Raw genomic sequence first — 24,922 nt, 5'->3', positions numbered from 1 at the left:
CATTCAGGCTCTGACTACCCATGTCGGGCTGCCTCTCTGGAGTGATGCCTACCTCACCTCCATTAGACTCTGACTTGTCATGCTAAGCTGCTGTCCTGTACAGGCATCCTCCTCAACATACTCTAGGGTTGACTCTCCTTGCCAGCTTGTCCCTCTATGGGTATGTCCTTCTCGCCCAGCTCTGGTCATGACACCCCAGGTGGGACCGTCACTGTGCAGAGATGTTGTTGTCATCTTGCTGGGGCTCTGACACCCCGTTCCTGGCCATCCCATTTAGGGGGAGACCCACTTTATATCTACTGTTAGTGCTTAAGTAGGATGAAAAGAGAATCCCAATGAAATGCAACCAATTTGAGTACATTGATTTTGTATCCTGCTACTTTGCTGAATTAATGTATCAGTTCTAGCATTTTTTGGGGTGGAGACTTTTGGGTTTTCCATGTGGAGTATCATTTCGTCTGCAAAGAGGGAAAGTTTGATTTCTTCCTTGCTGACTTGGATGCCTTGTTTTCTTTTTGTTGTCTGATTGCTGAGGCTAGGACTTCCAACACTATGTTGAACAATAGTGGTGAGAGTGGACATCCCTGTTGTGTTTCTGTCTTTGGGGGGAAAGCTCTCAGTTTTTCTTCATTGAAGATAATATTAGCTGTGGGTCTTTCATATACGGGCTTCATGATCTTGAGGTATGTTCCTTTTATCCCTACTTTCTTGAGGGCTTTTATCAAGAAAGGAAAACGAGGGAATTCCTTTTTTATTTTTCCCTTTCTAGCCATGCCCTATTTCCCAGGACGAGGGGCTCTCTGTACAGAACCTGATCCCAATGTGTGGTGGGGCACACCAAAACACTTGGTGCACAGGTGGGGGCTTGCCAGTGGGGAAGGCAGGGAACCAACTATTTGAGGCCAACAGAAGAGCTGTGGTGCTGCCATGGGTGGGATTCCGACTTAGAGGTTCAACAGTCCATAATCCCACAGGTGGTAGCTTCGTCCCATTGGCTTCTGAGGCAAATACATACACCAAATGTCTGAACTTGCGGTTCCTCTCATACTGAGCAGGATTGCCATAAAACCAGGGAATTCTTAAGGATACAATACAATCTTTATATTTTCCTTTTAGCAAAATCATTTTTTTCTTTTTATCCAAAATCTAACCCAGATTCAAGTTGTCATGTCTCTTTAGTCTCTTTTGATCTGGAAGAGTTCCTCAAATCTTTCTCTGTCTTTGGGATATTGACATTTTGCAGATTACAGGTCATTTATATTGTAGATTGTTTTCCATTTGGGGTTGACTGTTTCTTCATGGTTAGAATCAATTATGCATTTCTGAACACCACAGAAGACAAATTGTGTTCTCAGTGTTTCATATCAGGAGGTGCACAAAGTCAATTTGTCTCATTACTGGTGATTTTAACTTAGAAAACACTGTTAAGACAGTATCTACAAGGTTCTCACTGTGAAGTTATTATTTTGCTTTTTATATTTATTTAATTTTTAATTTTTTAACATAAGTACTTACTTATTTTGAGAGAGAGGAAGACAGAGAATCCAAGTAGGCTCAATGTTCTGTGTGGAGCCTGACGAAGGGCTGAATCCCACGACCATGAGATCATGACCTGTGCGGAAATCAAGAGTTGGACACTCAACTGACTGAGCCACCCAGACGCCCCTATTTTGCCTTTTTAAATGATAAATATTTTGTAGGGAGTTACACTGAGACTATGTAAATACCCTGTTACTTAAGAAACTTTCACCCAGTGAAAGCATACATTTTTTTTAGCATTTTTTGATGACTATTGCCTGAATAAATTATTGCTATAATGATTGCCAAATGGTGATTTTCTAACTCCATCATTCTTTCCAAATTAGTTTTTTCCTAGTTTTATTTTTTTAATTGAAGTATAGTTGACACACAATGTTACATTAGTTTCACATGTAAAACTTAGTGATTTGACAGCTCTATACATCCTGTTATGCTTATCACAAGTGTAGCTACCCATGTAGCTATCATTGAATACCAAATAGGTATTGTCAATACTTTTGACTATATTCCTTATGCTATACCTTTCATCCCCATGACTTATTCATTCTATAACTGGAAGCCTGTACTTCCCATTCCCCTTCACCTATTTTACCCATTCCCCTACCAATCTCCTGTCTGGCAACCATCGGTTTGTTCTCTGTATTCCTGCTGTTTGTTTGTTTATTCATTTATTTTGTTTTCTAGATTCCACATATAACTAACAGTATTTGTCCTTCTCTGGCTTATTTCACTTACTGTAATATCTTCTAGGTCCATCTATGTTATAAATGGCAAGATTTCATTCTTTAAAAAAATTTTTTTAACGTTTATTTTATTATTGAGAGACAGAGAGAGACAGAGCATGAGCATGGGTGGGCAGAGAGAGGAGGAGACACAGAATACGAAGCAGGCTCCAGGCTCTGAGCTGTCAGCACAGAACATGAAACAGGGCTCAAACTCACAAACCGTGAGATCATGACCTGAGTCGAAGTCAGACGCCTGACTGACTGAGCCAGCCAGGTGCCCCAAGATTTCACTCTTTTTTATGACTGAGCAATATTCCAGTGTATATACATACCACCTTCTTTATCCATTCATCTATTAATGGACACTTGGGTTGTTTCCATATTTTGGCTATTGTTAAGTAGTGCTGCAATAAACATAGGAGTGCATATATTTTTGAATTAGTGTTTTTGTTTTCTTTGGGTAAATACACAGTAGTGGAATTACTGGTGTGTGTAGTACTTCTCTTTTTAATTTTTTGAGGAACTGCCATACAGTTTTCTCCATACAGTGGCTGCACCAATTTGCATTCCCACCAATAGTGTATGAGGTTTTCTTTTTCTCCACATCCTTGCCAAAACTTGTTATTTCTTGTCTTTTTCATTTTAGCCATTCTGACAGATATGAGGTGATATCTCATTGTGGTTTTGATTTGCATTCCCTGATTAGTGATGTTGAGCATCTTTTATTGTGCCTGTTGGCCATCTGTACTTCTCTTTGCAAAAATGTCTATTCAGATTCTCTGCCCATTAAAAATATTTTAATGTTTATTTTTGAGAGAGAGAGAGAGAAGAAGAAAAAGAAGAAGAAGAAGAAGAAGAAGAAGAAGAAGAAGAAGAAGAAGAAGAAAGAGAGAGAGAGAGAGAGAGAGAGAGAGAGAGAGAGAGAATGAGTGGGGAAAGGGCAGAGACAGAGGGAGACAGCGAATCCAAACTAGGCTCTAGGCTCTGAGCTGTTAGCACAGAGCCCAACATCAGGCTTGAACCCATGAACTGCGAGATCATGACCTGAGCTGAAGTTGGATGCTCAACTGACTGAGCCACCTGGAAGCCCCTACCCATTTTTTAGTTGGGTTTGTGTGTGTGTGTGTGTGTGTGTGTGAATGTGTGTGTGTGTGTGTGTGTGTTTGAATGTGTGTGTTGAGTTGTATACATTCTTTATATATTTTGGGTATTAACCCCTTATCAGGTACATGCAAATATCTTCTCTCATTCAGTAAATTGCCTATTTTGTTGATAGTTTCTTTTGGTGTGCAAAAGCTTTTTATTTTGGTGTAGTCCCAATCATTTATTTTTGCTTTTGTTTCCCTTGCGTGAGGAGATATATCCATAAATATGTTCATGAGGCTGATGTCCAAGAGATTACTATGTTTTCTTTTAGTTTTATAGTTTCAGGTCTCACATTTTGGGCTTTAATCCATATCGTGTTTTGTGTCTGGTGTAAGAAAGTGGTCCAGTTTCATTATTTTGCATACAGCTATACAGTTTTTCCAACACCATTTGTTGAAGAGACTGTCTTTGCCCCATTGTATATTCTTGCCTCCTTTGCTATAGATTAATTAACCATATAGGTGTGGGTTTATTTCTGGGCTTTCTATCCTGTTCCATTGATCTGTGTGTCTATTTTTGTGCCAGTATCATACTGTTTTGATTACTATAGCTTTGTAGTGTATCTTGAAGTTTGGGATTGTGATACCATCAGTTTCTCAAGATTGCTTTGACAATTTGATGTCTTTTGTTGTTCTATGCAAATTTTGGGATTTGTTCTAGTTCTGTGAATAATACTACTGGTATTTTGATAGTGATTGCATTGAATGTGTAGATTGCTTTAGGTAGAATGGGCATTTTAGTGATGTTAATTCTTCCAGTCCATGAGCATGGAATAGATTTCCATTTGTTTGTGTCATGTTCAATTTCTTTCACCAGTGTCTTAGAGTTTTCAGAGTATAGGTCAGTCACCTCATTGGATAAATTTATTCCTAGTTATTTTATTCTTTTTGGTACAACTGTAATGGGACTGTTTTCTTAAATTTCTCTTTCTGCTACTTTGCTATTAGTGTATAGAAATACAGCATATTTCTGTATATTAATTTTGTATCCTGCAACTTTACTGAATTCATTTATCAATTCTAATAGTTTTTTGGTACAGCCTTTAGGGTTTCCCATATACAATATCATGTTATCTGCAAATTGTAAAGTTTTACTTCTTCCTTACCAATTTAGGTGCCTTTTATTTCTTTTTCTAGTCTGATTGCTATAGCAAGGATTTCTAGTACTAAGCTGAATAAAAGTGGTGAGCATGGACATTCTTGTCTTGTTCTTGATCTTAGAATAAAAGCTCTCAGTTTTCTTGCGATTTCTTAGTTGATATTCTATTGTAAATAAGAGCTTACTTTTGTCCCTCATTTATGTCTTTTTAGAAATATAGGCTCATGGAATATTATCTTTTTTCAGTGGGTTATAATCTGATACTATCACTATTTATTCTGGTTCACATTGTATTCAATTTGGCCAGTGGGAGCTGCTTCAACTTGGCTACCATGTCCTTTCTATAGTCACCATAATTTTTGTGTTCTACCTTATGTTCCGGTACAATTTGACTTTCCAGACTTGTACTTTCCCTGCTCTAGTTTTGGAATGAGCCAGCTCCCCAAGGACATCTGATCCCTTTTATTGGAGAAAAGTATTTAGAAACAAAGATCTGAAAATTAGGTGTGCTCATTGCCTATAGTTCCATTTAGTGGTCAGAACTATACACACACACACACATATATGCATGTCCATATTATCTATCTATTATGCAAAACCTTGAGTTCACATCAATATATTTTTAAAAATGTTTAATTATTAAAATTTTTTTTGATTTTTATTTATTTTTGAGAGAGAGACAGTGTGATCTTTATTTTTGAGACAGAGAGAGAGAGAGAGAGTGTGAGTGGGGGAGGAACAGAGAGAGAGGGAGACATAGAATTCAAAGCAGGCTCCAGGCTCTGAGCTGTCAGCACAGAACCCCATACAGGGCTTGAACTCATGAAGTGTGAGATTGTGACCTCACCTGAGCAGTAATCAGACACTTAACTGACTGAACCACACAAATGCCCCTTAATGTTTATTTATTTTGAGAAAGAGAGAGACACAGAGATAGGGCATGTATATGAGAGAGGGGGAGGGGCAGAGAGGGAAAGAGAATTCCAAGCAGGCTCCATGCTGACCTCTCCCTGACCCCCACCCCAATGTGGGGCTTGATCTCACAACCATAAGATCACAACCTGAGTGGATATCAAGAGACAGACGCTTAACTGACTGAGTCACCCAGGAGCCCATCACATCAATATTTCCAAATCCAATATAATACCACATGATTCATCCTAGCCTTCATCCTTTTCATATTTGTAACTCCCTCAGATAGTGATAAATTTGTCTCTCATTATCCTTAATTTAGTTATGTATTTGCTCATTTCATTTTTATGTACCAAGTCCCTTATCTCCTTGGCTGTGTCCTTAGCTTTGACTTTGGTGGTCCACAGATCTCCTTAGTCCTGTTTCCTTACCACCAACTCTGCAGGGTCTGGCCACCTTTTGACCCTGGCTCCAGCTCTACAAGCCCCATATTAGCAAAGGATTTTAAACAGGGGAAAGGCATGATCAGATTTATCTCTGAGAACAATCAGCTTGATGGCAGGGTAGATTCAATGGATTAAAGGCAGTTAAGAAGCTACTGTAACAGTCTAAGCAAAGGCTTAAAATGGCCTAAACTAAAGCTGTAGCCATAAGAAGAGAGAACATATTAAAAAAAATTTATTTATTTATAAATGTTTTTATTATTATTGTTTTGAGAGAGAGACAGAGCGTGACAGGGGAGGAACAGAGACAGAGGGGGAAACAGAATCTGAAGCAGGCTCCAGGTTCCAAGCTGTCAGCACAGAGCCTGATGTGGGGCTCGAACTCACAAATCTCAAGCTCATGACCTGAGCTGAACTTTGACGCTTAACTGACTGGGCCACCCAGACACCCCTAAAAAAATATTTAGAGGATAAAGTCTATGAAACTGAGTGATTCATTTGATGTGGGGGTTTGAGAGAGAGGGGGCCTAATTTTTAACTTGGGAGAAAAGACTAGATAGAGGATGTCACAAAGCAAGACAGGGAATTCAGGAGAAAAAGCAGATTTGAAGGGCAAAAGTGGGTAAATAGAAGATAATTGTTTCTTTTTGGCTATGTTGATTTGAAATGTCCATGGACACTGGAAATATTGTAGCTAGTTGGGCAGATAGTTTGAACATGTGCTTAAACATGATATCAAAAATGCTTCTCTCTATGCAGAAGTCCTGGGAAACAAGTGCTTTCCAAGGCCAAAGGACTCGTTTTTTTTTTGTTTTTTGGTTTTTTTTTAAGTTTGTTTGTTTGTTTGTTTATTTATTTATTTAGAGAGATAGAGGCAGAGGGAGAGAGGAAAGAGAGAATCCCAAGCAGGCTTTGCCTGAGATCATGACCTGAGCTGAAATCAAGAGTTGGGCACTTAACTGACTGAGCCACTCAGGTGCCCCCAAAGGACTCTTGATAAATGCCAAATTCTCAGCTGCGATTCTGAAGCGCATTCTGCCTCCTGGATGTGGGTTGGCTGAACTTTGCACATAGGAATTAAAACAGAAACAGTTAAAATCTCAAAAGGAAGAGAAGAATAAAACAGGGACTCTGACAGACATAATTTTGTAAAACCTCTCATATATTGTCACTTTTTTATGTTTAAATAAAAGGAATATGGATGATTATCTTGAGAATAAGATAAGGTGATCTTAGGAAGTTTATCTCACTCAACAGCCTGTTTGAGGCTGGTGTGGTGGTGGGGTGAGTAGGACCAAGGAAGGAGGACTTGATGGCAAAGCGAACTAAGTATTGCTAATGGAGCTCCAAAGCACTTCACAAAATCTATTTGATTTAACTATCATAAAACTCCATGGGTAGGTACTCTAGCTTGTATTTTTCAGATATGGGAAATGAGGTTAAATAAGTTGCTCATGGGAACATGACTAAGGGAGGAGAGTTGGGAGGCAGAGGTTTCAACCCAGGTCTGCCTATCTTAATCAACATCTGTGCTCTTAATTGCCCCACAGCATTGCTTTCCTAAAGGTGCAAGGACACAGCGGACTCCAGAGCAGACAGCTAGCAAAAGCAGAAGAGTTTCCGGTCTCCCCATGCCTGAGAAGAACCCTGAGGGTCTTTTGGACTAGAGTTTTCAATAATTCCTCTTCCTCTATTTGATTAGCTTCATCTGGACACAACCCATGAGGGAACAAACTGGAATTCCTCCAGATTAGATGGAGAAAGATTGCAAGGGATCTAAACTTACTACAGATGGAAGGGGATGCTGTAAGACTGACAAACCATAAGACCTGACAGTCTCAAACACATAAAAGAGCTGTCATGTTGAAAAGGAATAGAACTTAGTGTTTTTCCTAAATCTGAGATTAATCCATGGCATAGTATTATGTGAAAATGTAGAATAAAAAATTCTATCAATAATTGCAAATATGTAAATGCTGAAGATGCATGTGGATAAAGATTGAGGGAACAAGGACAAATGAAACATTGAGGTGTTCAGGTGATAGTATTATGGCCAATTTGTGTCTTGTTTTTTTTTAGTTTTTAAGTACTGTTCTGCAAAAGGAAAATTTAACAAATAAAAGCAAACACATACAGGAAGACATGCAAATGGTGATAATCAGAGAAAAAATGTCCAGCCTCATTATAAAATAAAATAAAAAAAAATAAGATACCATTTTCCATTTATCAAAATGACAGGCATTAAAGATAAGATAATAATCAGCACTAGCAAAGTCTCAGGAAATAATGTGTCAGTATAGTTCTGACTAGAGTGTAAATTTGTATACACTTTTAAGGGAAAATTTGACAAACTGTATCATAAAAAATAAAGTGACAATCCTTTGATGAGGCAATTCCACTTTTAACAACATATCCTAGGTAAATAAGAATGTATGCAAAGTTCTAGCTAAAAGGGTATTCAGTGAAGCCTTGTTCATAATATGTAACAGTTAAAAATAACTTAAATGTCTATTGTTAGTGAGCTTTGTTCAGTGAATTACCCATACAATAGGATATTACGCAGACATTAAATTATGTGGTAAATTTTATCATAATTAAATTATTAAATCATAATTAAATCAATAATAAATTATACTATATTTAAGGACAATAAAGCAAGTTTGTAATGTAATAACTGAAGAAAGCAAGCAACTAAAGATGGTCTTTGTTTTTGTTAAAAAATATTTTATATATACATATACACATATGTATGTCATACGCATCTATACACACATAAATCGTTGATTTTTGCTCACGTGTAACATTTTAAAATGTATTATTTGATCTTATTACATTATTTATTTGTATTGCTTATACAGCAACACTTAAAAATAAAAGTAGCATGAGTTTTTTCGTCTATTAAGTATGTAAGTTTAAAAAAATATGGATTAGATAACACGAAGTTCACAGCGCTTAGCTGATGATCAATAAATATTAGTTCCTCTCCCTTTCCAGTGACAGGAGGTATTTAAGCACAAGTTAGAAAATGGCAGACCTGGGATGTAGTTGAAGAAATTTAGGCAACAAGTTTACATCAGATGACCTCTAAAGCTCCTTTCAACTCCGGTGCTTCAACATTAGAACAATTCTTCCCTACTCACCTTTCAAACAATCAACTGGGATAATACAAAAAAATCGTTGTTTTATTGAATATCTAGTAGTTGTGTCACTATTACTAACATTGTACACTGCGAATGGGGGGGGGGGGAGTGTGAAAAAAAATCAGGCACGAGGGCGGCCTGATGCAAATCTCAGCCCATCTTCTGACAGCTCTCTGGCTCCTCTTTTTGTGAATGACTGAGTGGCGGTCCTTAGGCCTCAGAGCAGACACTATCGGTGAGAAACAGTACTTTAAAAGAGAGAATTACTTTCCTTTTCCAAGGAGCTGCCGGGTGAACCAACGCAGAGGAGCGCGGCGCTCTTTCCAACCGCCTGTGAGTGTGGGGGACATTCAGTAAGGCACGGCCGGGGCGCTGTCTCCCTAGGTACAGACAGCGCAAGACGTGAGGGCCTCTCCCTTTGCGCCCTTCGCCGCCGGGCGCCAGGAGGTCGCACTACCCGGGGACAGACGTGGGACCCCGCGGAGCAGGAGGTCTCCGACAGACTGCCTCACAGCCCCCACGTGCACGACTGGCGCCGGGAGGCGGGGGCCACGGGCGGGGGCGGGGCGAAGGCCACGGGGCGGGGCGCCAGTTGCGCGCGCGGGGCGGGGGCGGGGCGCGCAGCGTGGTCTGGGCCGGCCCGGCGCTCCTTCTGCTTCCGCGCCCAGGCCCCGCAGGCCGAGCTCCTCCCCCGGTTCGGCCTCTGTCCCCTCCCCTGCCCTCTCTCCTCCTTCTCCTCCTCTTCCTCAGTGAGGCGCTCCTCCAGCAGCCAGGCAGCATGGCGGCTGTGGAGACGCGGGTGTGCGAGACGGACGGCTGCAGCAGCGAGGCCAAGCTCCAGTGTCCCACCTGCATCAAGCTGGGCATCCAAGGCTCGTACTTCTGCTCCCAGGTAGACGCCTGCTCTCCCACGGCGCCGCCGCCGCTGGCGGACTTCCTTCCCTCTGTGCCTGCCCTCGCGGCCGGTCGGGACGCGCTCCTCCTCTTCCACCCCCCGGGCGCGCCTGCCGCGCTTCCTCCTACCCCCAGCCGCAGCGCCGCCGCCCCCTCCCGCCTCCGGAGAGCCTGGGCCCCTTCGACGCGGGCGCGGTCTGCAGCGGCCATGTGGGCTGGGGGCGGAAGCGGACTTGTCCGGGGTAGCTCGGAGGTCCTAAGGCGCCGCGTTTAGGGGCGGGTTCCCGCCGCGCATCTCCTGCCGGTGCTGGGGCTACCAGGTGTGCGGGCTACCCGAGACAGGTGGGGACGCCCCGGGGAGGGGGCACGCCCCTCTGGCGTGTCTCCACAGCTCCCGGCAGGACTCTGATCATGGTCATAGGGGGCTGCGGAGCTGGGTAGTCACTCTGGTCCCGGCGGGATTGGAGGTCGGAAGACACCCACTGGGTTTTGAGGACTGGGTTGCCTGGGGGTGGTGGGGGTCGCAGACAGGAGGAATGTTAGCTCCAGCCCCACCTGTGTCCTTGTGTTTTACTACCGCGCTTTGACACTTACGCAACTTTGGACGTGGGGATAGAGAGGGGTCTGTAATTCATTCTGTTGCTTTGGCACCCAAAATTATTAATTTAGAAAACCGTAAGTTAGCGTTATGAGTCACCGTTCTCATTTACTGAATTTCCCACTAAGGGAAAAAGTCAGTTCCATTAAGGGTTATGCTTTAAGGCCGTGGTGTATTTTAGTAAGTTTTGTGCAGTGGACAAACCCAGCACTGAATGGGGTCTTGACAGAAACGTGTGCCGGTGTTTATGTTTACTGAAGAGTACTAGTGTTCCGGTTGCATTGGAACAGAGTATTGGCAGGGTAGCAGTGGTAAGGCTCGTAGTTACAGTCCAGATTTGTTGAAGAGAGACACGTGAAAGTTCAGGTTTAAATTAGTAGCGTCCTGTGGGGAGAGGAGCATGAACAAAGAGTCTGAAGGCCTGGGCAGGGCCCTGTCCTGTCCTTGCCAATTACAGTGCAGTCTTGAACTAGTCAAGTTACCTAACCTTTCTGAACTCCCACTGTGTAGAGGGAAAGGTGATACTTTCACTTACATATTTCACAAGGTTGTTCTGGAGCTCAAATTATCCAGTAAATGGAAATGTTGGTAAAACGTGAAGCACTTTTTTTGGTTTTAGAGGCTTGTCAGTGCAGTGCAACACTGCCATATAAAAAATATCAATGAATGGAATAGAAACAAATATATAAGAACAGTAAATACAAGAATATGAATATCTTCAATATAAACTATGTAAACCTAAAGATGTATGTAAAATAAACAAATCCTTCAGGTCACAACACTTGTGCATAAGCCATTATGAGAGATCCTAGCTATATTGTATAGGTCATGTTTTTAGATAGGATATGATCCTTGACCTTGTTAATATCATTTGGAAAAAGTTGCACTGAGAAGAGTTGCTCTTTCTAAAAATAGCATTAGGACTACTCAGCGTGCTAAACCTGGTATGAGTCCTTTTGTTTCTTAGAAATAATTTTCAAATTCTCATTTGCTGAAGCCTATGTGGGACTGGATTTAAAACAAAACAAAAACCCAGTAATTTGCTTTTGGAAATTATGTATCATCCTTGTGTGGAATAATGTGGTTTTCATTGCGTTTAAGATTAGGTGGCATTTTGTAATGCCAAATGAGTTAACGTGTACACACACTTACCTGTTGAGATTTTAGAAAGGTACTGTGAAACTGTATTCATCCAGCATAGGTGATGTTCTCTTAGGCACGGTGTTATTCAGTACAAAGAACATTGGCTCATTAGGGTTTGTGGAAAAATGCCAACACAGTTATGAAAACATGAAACTAGGGCTTCTCCTTGCCACTTCTCTGATCATCTTCACTAGGAGTGGTCTGTCTTCTGTCTGCTTCTCTGGTCGCCAGCCTGGCTGCCTGGCCAGCTTGTGTGGAAACAGGCTGAGAGCAAGACTACAAGAGGCCATAACAGAAGTAAGCCTTTCTTTTCCAGTTACTTACTCACATCCCCTTCTTTATTTCCTTTATAATACTTTATACAATCTGTAATTTTCTCATTTATTTTCTTATTTATCTGTTTCTTAATTGGGAGGTGAGTTTCATGAATAAGCTGTCTCGTTCACTGCCCTCTTATTTCTCAACATGATGCTCTGTATGCAGTAGGTGGGCAGTGAGTGTTTGAATCAATCATAAGTGTATCACAGGGCTGCATAGAGAGGCTGCATTTGAATCATGACTTAATCATTTACTAGCCATGTGACTTTGGGCAAATAATATAGCTTCTTTATTTTCTGTTACATCCTTTTAAAATGGGGCCATTAATAGTACAGGGTTCAGTCTTCAGTAAATACTAAGAGTATGTAAAACATTTTGCACATTGGTAAATTTAATCAATGTTAGGTTTTTTTTTAATATGGAATTTATTGTCCAATTGGTTTCCATACAACACTCAGTGCTCATCCCAAAAGGTGCCCTCCTCAATGCCCATCACCCACTTTCCCCTCCCTCCCACCCCCCATCAACCCTCAGTTTATTCTCAGGTTTTTTTTTTTTTTTTTAATGTTTATTTCTGAGAGACAAACAGAGCATGAGTGGGGGAGGGGCAGAGAGCGAGGGAGACACAGAATCCAAAGCAGGCTCCAGGCTCTGAGCCATCGGCCCAGAGCCTGACGCGGGGCTCGAACTTACAGAGTGTGAGATCATGACCTGAGCCGAAGTCGGTTGCTCAACCAACTGAGCCATCCAGGCACCCCTATTTTCAGTTTTTAAGAGTCTCTTGTGGTTTGGCTCCCTCCCTAACTTTTTTTTTTTTTTCCGATGTTAGGTCTTAGTGTTATACTGTGTTTTATGCTTAAGGTAGAAATATTTTTATCTGAGATGCTTAAATTTTTTTTAAGTTTATTTATTTTTAGTAATCTCTACACCTAATGTGGGGCTCAAACTTACAACCCTGATATCAAGAGTCACGTGCTCCTCTGACTGAGCCTGCCAGGCACTCCTAAGATGCTTACTTTTTTTTTGTCTTAAAAATTTTTTTTAATGTTTATTATTTATTTTTAGATAGAGACAGAGATATATAGAGACAGAGCAAGAGCAGAGGAGGGGCAGAGAGAGAGGGAAACAGAATCTGAAGCAGGCTCCAGAATCCAAGCTGTCAGCACAGAGCCCGATGAACTGTGAGATCATGACCTGAGCTGAAGTTGGATGCTTAAGTGACTGAGCCACCCAGGCACCCCTAAGATGCTTAATTTTAAGAAAAGTTTTGGTCCTTTAAATGAGTAAAATCTGTTTTATTTGAAAATCAAGCTTTTCAGGAGTTTCTGATGTTTGATGGTATTTCCTTATAGATGCATGTCCATTTTTATTTAATAGTTTATTTTTTATTTTAATTTTTTTTATGTTTATTTTGAGGGGGAGAGAGAGAGCACAAGTGGGGAAGGAACAGAGAGAGAGGGAGAGGGAGGGAATCCCAAGCAGGCTGCACAGTGTCACCACAGAGCCCGATGCTGGGCTTAAACCCACAACCCTGTGAAATCATGATATGAGCCGAAATCCAGAGTTGGATGCCTAACCAACTGAGCCACTGAGGTGCCCCAGTAGTTTAGTAGTTTCAATAGTAGTATAGGAGTTTACTTCTACTTCCTAGGAGTCTGTAAGAATATTTTGAAGATGGAGGCTATGCTTTACTTATTTTCATTTTCGATACCTTGTACACTGTAGGCACTTAGTTTATTAACTGAAAGAAGAGAGGTTGATGGGCCTGAGAAGGAAAGCAAAGAGCATTCTTGCCCTTAGTGAATATCAGCCCAGGGCAGATGCTACCTTGTGTGTAGTTAAAGGATCAGTTGAGAAGACATGAGTGATTTCCAATCATTTATAAGATACAATAACTAAAAGATAGTATAGTGTGAGTGGAAAGAGACTGGGTATATAGTCTGACCTAGGGTTAAATCTTTGCTGCTATGTTCTTGGCTAAGTTCTCTCTTAAATTTGTAGTAGAGGGCTAATGGTGTATCCTCTTCATGGAGCTGAGGGGAAGGTGAATAAGAGAGCGTGCAAAGTGCTCAGCACAGTGTTCAGTGAGTGGTGTTATTATGCATATTGCCTCACATCTAATACCCTTACACTTAGTTATGAGGAAGGTTTAAAAATGTTTAGGAAGAAGTATCATTTGTTTATGAAAAATATTTTTTTAATTATGAAAACAATTTAAAAAAAAACGTTTATTTGAGAGAGAAAGAAAGTGTGTGCATAAGTGGGGGAGGAGAGAGAAAGAGAGAGAGAGAGAGAAAATCTCAAGCAGTCTCTGCAATGCCAGCGTAAAGCCTGACACAGGGCTTGATCTCATGAGCCATGAGATCATGACTTGAGCCGAAATGAAGAGTTGGACGTTTAACCGACTGAGACACCCAGGTGCCGTAAAACAATTTTTATTCTCCATAATAGCTATCAAAAAGTAAAATTATAAAATAATGTTATTTACAGTAGCACCCAAAGAAATCAAATAACTAGGGAAAATCTAATAAAAGCAATGAAAGATCTCTACACTAAAAAAAGTATGTACCAGTGCTGAGAGAAATTAAAGAAAAGCTAGAAATGGAGGTATATATAGGTATACCTAATTGTATTGTGCTTGCTTTATTGTGCTTTACAGATACTGTGTTTTTTGTTTAAATTGAACATTTGTGGCAACCCTGTGTCAAGCAAGTTTCTTGGCCCCATTTAGCTTACTTAGTGTCTCTGTCACATTTTAGTAATTCTCAGAATATTTAGAACCTTATCATCATTATTTTATTTTAAATTTTTTAGTTTGAGTATAGTTGACACACAATGTTACATTAGTTTCAGGTGTATAACAGTGATTCAACATCTCTGTACCTTTAGGCTGTGCTTACCACAAATATAGCTACCATCTGTCGCTATACAGCACTATTACAATATCACTGACTACGTTTCCTGTGCTGTGCCTTTTATTCCCATGCCTTATTCATTCCATGACTGGGAGCCTGTATCTCCCACTCCCCTTCATCCATTTTGCCTACCCCCCACACATGTGCTCCTGTCTGTTTATGAACATTTTGAACAAAGTCTTGCAGTAGGTTCTTTCAAAGAAGCAGTGGCAAAGTCAGGTGATGAACTGGGTCTCCAGGAAGAAAGTTGAGTAGCTGAGCATCTTGTGGGTTGGAGTTGGAAAGGAAGGAAGGAATTGCCCTTCCAACATACAGCATCTTTGAAATGCAACCCTGTCCTCTGAAATTCTTTCTCCTTTTGTATCAAAGTTCCTGATAATGCAGCGTATTTCTGGAACTCATCTTCATCATTGATGGAGATATTACCATATTGTATTTTATAGGGATTATCTTTACATTCCTCACATTATGTCATACCACCCCTAGATAACTACTGTAAGTTAGGTGATTGGGTATAACTATCAGAGCTTCTTATGAAGCTCATCGATCTTATAAAGATCATTGTTGGTTTGCAGACTTTGTGGTGGTCAGTGGGGATCTTTTTTTTTTTTTTTTTTTTTTTTAAAGCTTATTTATTTATTTATTTTGAGAGGGACAGAGAGACAGAGAAGTCCAGGCATGCTTTGTGCTGATAGGACCCACCAGTGTCGGGCTCGAACTCATGAACCATAAGATCATGACTTGAGTCAAAGTCAAGATGCTTAATCGACTGAACCACCCAGATGCCCCAGTGGAGATCTTTTTATTGACATGCTTATATTATAAACAAACGTGTTGGCATTTTGGCATGAGTTATACTTCTATTCCAGTAGAACTTATAAAAAGCAAGCCTCTGGGGCACCTGGGTGGCTCAGTCGGTTAAGTGTCTGACTTTGGCTCCTGTCATGATCTCACAGTTCGTGGGTTCGAGCCCCATGTTGGCCTCTGTGCTGACAGCTCAGAGCCTGGAGCCTGCTTTGGAGTCTGTGTCTCCCTCTCTCTCTGTCCCTCAACTCACACACACTCTGTCTCTCTCAAAAAATAAATAAACTTTTTTTTTTTTTTTTTTTAAGCAGCATTTGGTAGGTAATCAAGTGGAACAAGTCTTTAATGAAGTTTTTAGAGATTGAAGGGCTGTTGGTAGTAGGTGTGATCTTATATTGTTCATACAGTTTGTGGATAGATGTTTTAGTCGCTTTTTTTCTTTTTTCTTTCTTTTTTTTTGGTGAGTCTTTTTGACATATAAAAAATTATTTGGCATACAAAATTTTTAGTTTGGTCTTAGTAAAATTGGCAGGGGTGGCGTGACAGACACATAAGCACATAGCTAAGCGCATGCTTAGCTCTAGATGTTAGGAGGGAAAAGCAATGGCATGGTAACTCCTGTATTAATTACTGAGGAATTGTCCTTGGTATTAATAGTAAACCCATTTAGTAGATATAATATAGGCAGGCATACTCTGTAAAGCAACTATTGTGAATCTCTGCGTATCAAAGATATAATGTAATGGAGTATAAATATAATTACTACCCTTTCTGCTTGATCATGAACCTCTCCTGACCTCACAGTTTCAACATGAAGCATTTGCTTATTCATGCTTGGGCAGATAGTACTCCTAGCTCAACAATTACACCTTTTTCTTTTGATTTCTTTGATTAGTATCAGTCTTGTGTGTGGCTTTGAATAAAGAGCAGTTCAACACACTCTGTAAGCTGTGTCTTGTCTCAACATGTTTGGCAGCTATAGTTAAACCTGGGAGAGGGACCCTGTAATTCTTCCCCCGAGTTATATATTGCAATATGTCTCTTGTAGCACTCGCTATTCGCAATAGCTAAGTTGTGGAAACAACCAGAGTGTCCATGGGTGGGTGAATGGATAAATAAAACGTGGCATATACACATAGTGGAATACTATACAGCCTTAAAAAATGAGATTCTGCAATGTGCCATGAAATTATATTAACTGATACAAGCCAGTTAACAGACACTACATGATTCCACTTACATGAGGTATCTAAAATAGTCAAATTCATAGAATCAAAGAATATAATGGTAGCTGCCAGGGGCTGGGAGGAGGGAGAAGTGGAAGGTGCTAATCAGGCATTAAGTTTCAGTCACACACACACACACACACACACACACCCCTCTAGAATAAGCTCTAGAGGTCTGCTATTCAACATTTTACCTACAACAAGGAAAATTACATTGACACTTAAAAAAAAATTATCTCCTGTTTTTGTCTCCAGTAACTTACCTGTTTTACCATAAAATTCAGTAGGGACTTCTTCCTGATACACTAGAGATGTGCCATGTCTGTTGGAAAGCATTCTTAAAAACGCTGTTAGCTGGGGTCTGCTAGTGTCCCATTTGTCTGGGTCATAGCTCAGGCCTCTAGTGGTTAGGGTAAAAAAGATAAATTGTGACTGTAGCAATTTTCCTTAATAAAGTAAGAGGAGACAGAGACTTCTCCATATTGTAAACCTGTCTTTAATGATTTTCCCTTGATGAAAGGTACAAAAGGGCAACCTTTTATATCACGTTCCGAAGGCTACTTTGTCTTATCCATCAAGCTATGATGTTAAATCACTCAGTAAAATAGGTAAATGTAAGTGCCATTAGACCTGCCTTGGCTTCCCCCTCCCTCCCTCATGGGACGTGACTTTTTGGGTGAAGGGATTTATTTTATTCCTGGTTATTTTGCTAATTGGTACTACTGGTAGGTTTGATTATTTGAATACTGATAACTTTGCATTGTTCACTACTAAGCAAATGCAGAGAAAAATATAAATGCAGTTATTGTGTGAATAATTTAGTATTGTTTTTGAATTGAGGTTTTATGTACCTTAAAGTCAGGATCTATATATAAGTATTATCTTTTTTTTTCTTTGCTAAATTGTTTTTGTTAGATTTTGAGTAGAATTAAAAACTACTGGTAAATCATCCATAGAATCTAAAAAGAAAAAAAAAGACATGGTAAATGCCTAAGCACTTAAGTTATTAAAAAGAACATTACTAGTAAAACAAGTAAAACCAGAAGGCTCTGATGCTTTCCTCACACAAGAGTTACTACATATCCTGAATTTTGTGTTTATCATTCATTTGCTTTCCCATATGTTTGATTCCTTAGATAATGCATTGTTTACTTTTGATGTTTTTGAAAATTTTGTAAATGAAATCACTGCTAGTATTCTTGTGCAACTTGCTTTCTTCGTTTAACATTAAGGTCTTAAGATTCATTCGTGTTGTGTGTAGCTCTAGCTCATTCATTTTCATTCTCTGTGGTATTCCAATGAATTCATATATCATAGTTTATTCATTTCTTTGTTAATGGAAATTTGGGTTGTTCTAAGTTTTTGTTATTGTAAACAGTGCTGCTTTAAATAGTCTTGTACCTAGCTCTTGGTGCCTGTGTGCAAGAGTTTCTCCTGGGTATATACCCAGGAGAAAAATTCTTGAGTCATAGGATACGTATGTGTTTAGCTTTATTTTGATGGTGCCAAATTGTTTTTCAGTGCGCTTGTACTTGTACTCCCATCATCCAAAACTTTATATTGTTCTATATCCTAGCTAGGACTTGAAATTAACAGACATTTTGATTTTTGTCAATCTGGTCTTTTGTGTTACTTCTGAATAACAACATTCATTGGGTTATTTGTATGTTTGTAAACCTGAAAAAATTTAACTGTCCTCAGGGACTTAATAGTTACTTGTACAAACAGGAAGTACTTTAAAAAAGACAAGTGATTGAATCATTGTGTTGTGCGCATGAAACTAATATTATATGTAAGTATACTTCTCTTTTTTTTAAAAAAAAATTTTTTTTTTTTCAACGTTTATTTATTTTTGGGACAGAGAGAGACAGAGCATGAACGGGGGAGGGGCAGAGAGAGAGGGAGACACAGAATCGGAAACAGGCTCCAGGCTCTGAGCCATCAGCCCAGAGCCTGACGCGGGGCTCGAACTCACAGACCGTGAGATCGTGACCTGGCTGAAGTCGGACGCTTAACCGACTGCGCCACCCAGGCGCCCCGTAAGTATACTTCTCTTAAGAAAAATAACAAGGAAGGGCGCCCAGGTGGCTCAGTTGGTTAAGCATCTATCTCTTTGTTTTGGCTCAGGTCATGATCTCATGGTTCATGGGTTCAAGCCCCACATCGAGCTCTGTGCTGACAGCACGGAGCCTGCTTGGGATTCTGTCTCCCTCTTTCTCTGCCCCTCCCCTGCTCACTCTCTGTCACTCTCAAAAATAAATAAATAAATATTAAAAAAAGTTTTTTTTTTTGAAAAAGAAAGAAAAATAACAAGGAGGTGCTAAGTGAAATTTAGAGACACATAATTATTTTTTCCTTTATTTTACAATTTTATTAAGTTCCCTAGTTTTTTATTTTGAACAGTTTCAAACCATAGAAAAATTTAAAGATGAATATTATAACTAATTGCAGTATACTCATCACCTAAATTAAGTTGTGCCTTGCTTGCTTTGTGTCTGCTTGTGTGTATATTGCATTTTTGTATGTATTTGTTGAAACATTTGAGAATAAGTCACAGACAACATGACACCACAGCCATTAAATATTCAGCATGCGTTCTCTAACGACAAGGACGTTTTTCTTTCTTAACTACAGTGCCATGATTACATTTAAGAAAATTGACAAGGATTCCCTAATGTCGTCTAATAGTCAAGCCTGTTCATATATCTCAGTTATTCGCTAAGCACGTCTTTAATAGTTGTATGTTTTGCTTTTTGTTATTTTTGGGATCAAAATCCTGTCAAAGCTCACAGATAGCATTTGATTGTCCTCTCAGCCTCTTTTAATTTGGAAGAGTTCTCTCATCTTTATTTCATGATGCTGACTTTTATAGAGACTAGTCAGTTGTCTTATAGAGTGTCACACATTCTTGACTTTTTGATTATTTCCTTATAGTGTCTTTAAGTTGTTCTTATTTTCCTTAAGCCAGATATTAGGTCCAGAGGCCTAATTGGAATATGTCAAGATTCCCTTGAAAAGACTCCTGGGTGATGCTGTGTGCCTTGTATTGTATCACATCAGGAGGCACAGAACACCCGGTTGTCCCACCACTAAACTTGATCTCTTTGTTAAAGTGCTACCAGATCACCACTGTAAACACATTTTTCACTTAGCAATGACTGTGTAATCTGTGGGGTGATCCTCTGGCACTATGAGAATATGCTTTTTTTCAACATGCTTTCTCCTAATGGTTTTAGTACCCATTAATGATGCTTGTCTGATAATTATTCCAATAGGGGTTGCAAATGGGGATTCCCCTCCCCACTGCATTCTGCCATTCTGGCATTTAATAGCTGATTTTTTTTTCTTGTAAGGAAGAGTTTATCTTTATCAACTGGCTAATAAATTATGTTCCACCTAAAAACGTACTATAATATTCCTACTAAAAAGACATGTAACGGTAATGCATCGCTCACTTTAAACGGTCACAAATGTTTGTTGGAGTTTTCACATTTTTCTGTATAGGGACCTTTGAATTTTTTTCCCCTTCATTAAGCATTAAAATAAGTTACAGTCCTTACTCTTTTTGATGTTCAAATTGTCTCAGATTCAGTCAGTGGTACCACTTTCAAAGTGACTTCTGTATCTTTTTGACCTTCCTTCATTAGTCTCTGATTGCTTCCTGGCTTTCTGCTACAAGACAAATCAGATTTACCTTGTAATTTCCCTATCCCAGACATAGAATCAGTCCTGTCTCTAAGGAGCTCTTGTTTTTGGTAGGAATGTCTTTAGAAATCCAGATCTGGGTGCTTTAAGTATGTTTCATGCTCCTGGAGGGTCCTTGTCTCTAGGAAAAGGAGTAGTAAGATCTTCGGGAAATTTTGCTGATGACCATATGAGGGACATAAATAAAACCTCTACAGGGCAGTTTTTCTAAAGGAGTACACTAAATAGGTGAAAAAATGCTATAGGTAAGGACAGGTCCTAGAAGACCTCCTGAAGGAGGTGAGTTAAGAACTGGATTTTGATAAATTACAAAAATAAGTGAAAGTGAAAAAGTGAATCAGAAGGTGTGCATTAGGGTGTAGGAGAGGACATTCTTTCCAGGGGAAGGATGAACTTATGGAAGTAGAGATGCAAGCTGAGAAGGTGTTGTGTCATAGCAAATAAAGTAGCTTTACTGTAGTGAAGAGTAGGAGTAGTTAGTAGGGACAGAGACCTTGCTGTTCCCTTAAGTATATTTTTTGAAAATGTAAATATCTCCTTTTGGTTTTCATTGTAAAAAGCAGTACATGATCTTTGCATAAATCTAATAGAAGCATGTAAAGTAAAAAGTCCATCATGATGATACTAGAAGAATGTTAACACTCTGGTTAATTATCTTTCCAGACTTTTGTATTTGTATTGCATAGAAGTTAAGAGCATAGATAGTACCTCAAGAGGGCCTGCATTTAAAACCTGGCTTTATGTTTTTTGGACATGTTAATTAATCTGTCTGTGTCTCAGTTTTCTCATCTGTAAAATGGGATGATAATATTACCTACCTCTTAGAGTTGTAGGATTAACAGCATTGATACATGGTAAGTGTCTAAATCTGTGCTTGGCATACAGTACATGCTCAAATGTTAGCTGTTTTTATTTTTTCAAAACAAAAATGAGGTCATTGCTCTTACATAGAGCTATTCAGTTTTAGAACTTAACCTTTTTTTTTTTTTTTTTCCTTACATTTATTCTGAAAGAGAGCGTGCATGAGTCAGGGGGAGGGACAGAGAGAGAGGGAGAGAGAATCCCAAACAGGGATTCTGACATGGGGCTTGATGCTATGAACCATGAGATCATGACCTGAGCTGAAATCAAGAGTCGGTCTTAACTGACTGAGCCACCCAGGTGCCCCTTAACTTTTTTTAAAGTTATGTCTTTTTTTTCTTATTGTAAAAAACCCCACAAATGACCACTGTCACCATTTTTAAGTGTACAATTTTGGTAGTGTTAAGTATATCTACTACATTGTTGTTGCGCAGATCTCCAGAAATGTTTCATTTTGCAGAACTGAAACCCATTAAATAACAACTCTCCTTTACTCCCTTCTTCTAGCCTAGCTAACCACCATTGTGCTTTCTTTATACATGAATTTGAATATTTTAGATACTTCATACAAGTGGAATCACATAGTGTTTGTCCTTTTGTGACTGGCTTATTTCACTTAACATAGTGTCCTTAAGGTTCATCCATGGTGTAGCAAGTGACAGGATTTACTTCCTTTTTTATGGCTGCAGAGTGTTCCATTGTGTGTATGTACCACATTTTGTTTGTCTGTTCATCCTTTGGTAGACATTTGGGTTGCTCCCATCTCTTGGCTATTGAGAACAGTGCTGCTGATGAATGTGCTGTCCAAATGTCTCTTTGACCCTGCTTTCAATCTTTTGGATATATGTTCCGAAGAGGGATTGCTGGATCTTTAACTAGTTATATGTTCATTTTTTGAGGAACCATCATACTGTTTTCTATAGCAGCTACATTATCCCAGTATGGTTTACATAGTAGTTTACAGTTCCACCAACAGTACACAAACATCCCAGCTTCTCCAAATCCCTGCCAGTATTTTCAGGTTTTTTTGATAGTAGCTTATCCTAGTGGGTGTGAGATGATATGTCATTGGGTTTTGATTTATATTTCTCTGATGACTAGTGATATTGAGCATCTTTTCAGATGCTTATTGGCCTTTTTATTTATTTTTTTAAAATCATTGTTGGAGAAATGTCTGTTGAAGTCCTTTGCCCATTTTTTAAATCAGGTTATGTGATTTTTTTCTAGTTGGGTTGTAGGAGTCTTTGTATATTCTGGATATTCACCCCTTATCAGATACATGATTTGCATATCTTTTTTACCATTCCATAGGTTGCCTCTTCACCTTTGATTGTGTCCTTTGATGAGCAAAAGTCTTAATGTTTGATGTAGTCCCACTTTATCTTTGCTTGTGTTGCCTTTTCTTTTTGGTGTCACATGCAAGAAATCATTGTATCTAATGTCATGAAGCTTTTCCCCTGAGTTTTATGGTTTTGGGCCTTATGTTTACTTCTTTAACCAATTTTGAGTTAATTTTTATATATGGTGTAAGATAAGGGTCCAACTTCATCTTTTGCATGTGGATCTCTAGTTTTCCTAACACCATTTATTGAAGGGACTGTCCTTTCCGTATTGAGTGGTGTTGGTACTCTAATAAGGTCATTTAACTATATATCTGGGGGGTTATTTCTGGACTCCATTCTATTCCAGTTGTCTCTATATTTGTCTTAATGGCAGTATCATACTGTTTTGATTATTGTAGCTTTGTAGTATGCTGTATGTATGTAGTATGTAGTATGACACTTTGTAGAAGTGTCAGTCTTCTGAGTTGGTTCTTTTTAAAACTAATTGTTTTGGTTTTTTGGGGTCCCTTTAGATTCCATATGAATGTTAGGACGACTCTTCATTTCTGCAAAATAAGTTTTTGAGATTTTAATAGTGATTTTGTTGAATCTGTAGATTGCTTTGGGTAGTACTGACATCTTAACAGTATTAAGTCTTTCAATCCATAAACAGGACTGCTTTCCATTTGTATGTGCCTTTAATTTCAGCACTGTTATGTAATTTTCTGTGTATAAGTCCCTTGCCTTGTTAGATTTATTTCTAGGTATTTTATTCTTTTCGATGTTATAAATGGAATTGTTAATTTCCTTTTCGGATTATTCACTGTTAGTATATAGAAACATTGTTGCATGTTGATTTTGTATCCTTCAACTTTACTGATTTTGCGTATTAGTTCTAATAGTTTTTCACTTTAGAATCTTTAAGAAGTTTTCTACATACAAGATTATGTCATCTGTGAACTAAGATAATTTAGCTTTTCCTTTCTAGTTGGAAGCCCTTTATTTCTCTTTCTTGCTTAATTGCTCTGGCTAAGAATTCCAATACTGTGTTGAATAGCAGTGGTGAGAGTGGGCATCCTTGAGTTATTTCTGGTCTTAGAGGAAAAGCTTTCACTCTTTTTCCATTGACTGTGATGTTAGCTGTTGGCTTTTATTATGTTGAGGTAGTTTCTTCTGTTCCTAACTTAAGTGTTTTTATCATTGAAAGCGCGTTGACTCTTGTCAGATGTTTTTCCTGCATCGATTGATAATTACTTTGATTTTTGTCCTTCATTCTGTTAATGTAGTGTTGAATTTTATATACTGATCAGTTGACTTTGTGTGTGTTGAACCATCCCTTGCATTCCAGGAACCCATGTCATCATGGTGTATAATTTTTTAAATGTGTTGTTGGATTTGGTTTGCTAATGTTTTGTTGAGGATTTTTGCATCAATATATTTTTTATTTTTATTTTTTTTTATGTTTTTATTTATTTTTGAGAGAGACAGAGACAGAACGTGAGTAGGTTGGGGGCAGAGAGAGAGGGAGACACAGAATCGGAAGCCGGCTCCAGGCTCTGAGCTGTCAGCGCAGAGCCCGACGTGGGGCTTGAACTCAGGAGTCGTGAGATCGTGACCTGAGCCGAAGTCGGACGCTCAACCGATTGAGCCACGCAGGCGCCCCTGCATCAGTATTAATCAGGGATATTGGTTTGTAGATTTGTTGTGGTGTCTTTTGTCTGGCTTTGGTATCAGGATATCACTGGCTTTGTAGAATGAATGCACTGAGAATTTACCCTCTTTATTGTTAGTTGAGTTTTCTCTCTTTTTTTCTAAGTAGCTAAGGGTTTGTCAATTTTGTTGATCTTTTAAAAAATATTCCACTCTTAGTTGTGTTCATTCTTACCCCCCACCATTATCTTTTATTAATCTGTTGTAATCTTTATCATTTCCTTTCTTCTGCTAGCTTTAGATTAGATATGTTCTTTTTTAAAGTTCCCTGAGGTGTAAAGTTAGTGTTATTAATTTGAGATCTTTTTTCCTTTTTAATGTATGAATTTATAGCTATAAACTTCACTTATCCTGCATCCCATAAATTTTGGTATGTTGTGTTTTGTTCTCATTTGTCTCAAGGTATTTGGTAATTTTCTTTGT

The 24,922-nt window shown here is 39.1% G+C and overlaps 1 protein-coding gene and 1 long non-coding RNA gene across 2 annotated transcripts in view; both read left to right on the top strand.

Moving 5' to 3' along the window:
* LOC123385007 overlaps positions 1 to 7,839 on the top strand; it is a 39,307-nt gene extending 31,468 nt beyond the window's left edge. The window contains exon 3 of the long non-coding RNA XR_006596919.1: positions 7,414 to 7,839. This is a non-coding gene — a long non-coding RNA (uncharacterized LOC123385007). The remainder of the gene's footprint in view (positions 1 to 7,413) is intronic.
* A 1,832-nt stretch (positions 7,840 to 9,671) lies between these two features.
* Positions 9,672 to 24,922, top strand: part of METAP1 (methionyl aminopeptidase 1) — a 59,380-nt gene continuing 44,129 nt past the window's right edge. The window contains exon 1 of the mRNA XM_023252915.2: positions 9,672 to 9,895. Coding sequence (XP_023108683.1) covers positions 9,782 to 9,895 — 114 coding nt within the window. The 5' untranslated portion in view covers positions 9,672 to 9,781. The remainder of the gene's footprint in view (positions 9,896 to 24,922) is intronic.

The sequence above is a fragment of the Felis catus genome, chromosome B1 (assembly GCF_018350175.1).
Source record: "Felis catus isolate Fca126 chromosome B1, F.catus_Fca126_mat1.0, whole genome shotgun sequence".
Taxonomy (NCBI): Eukaryota; Metazoa; Chordata; class Mammalia; order Carnivora; family Felidae; genus Felis; species Felis catus.
This window is presented reverse-complemented; position numbering and strand designations above follow the sequence as displayed.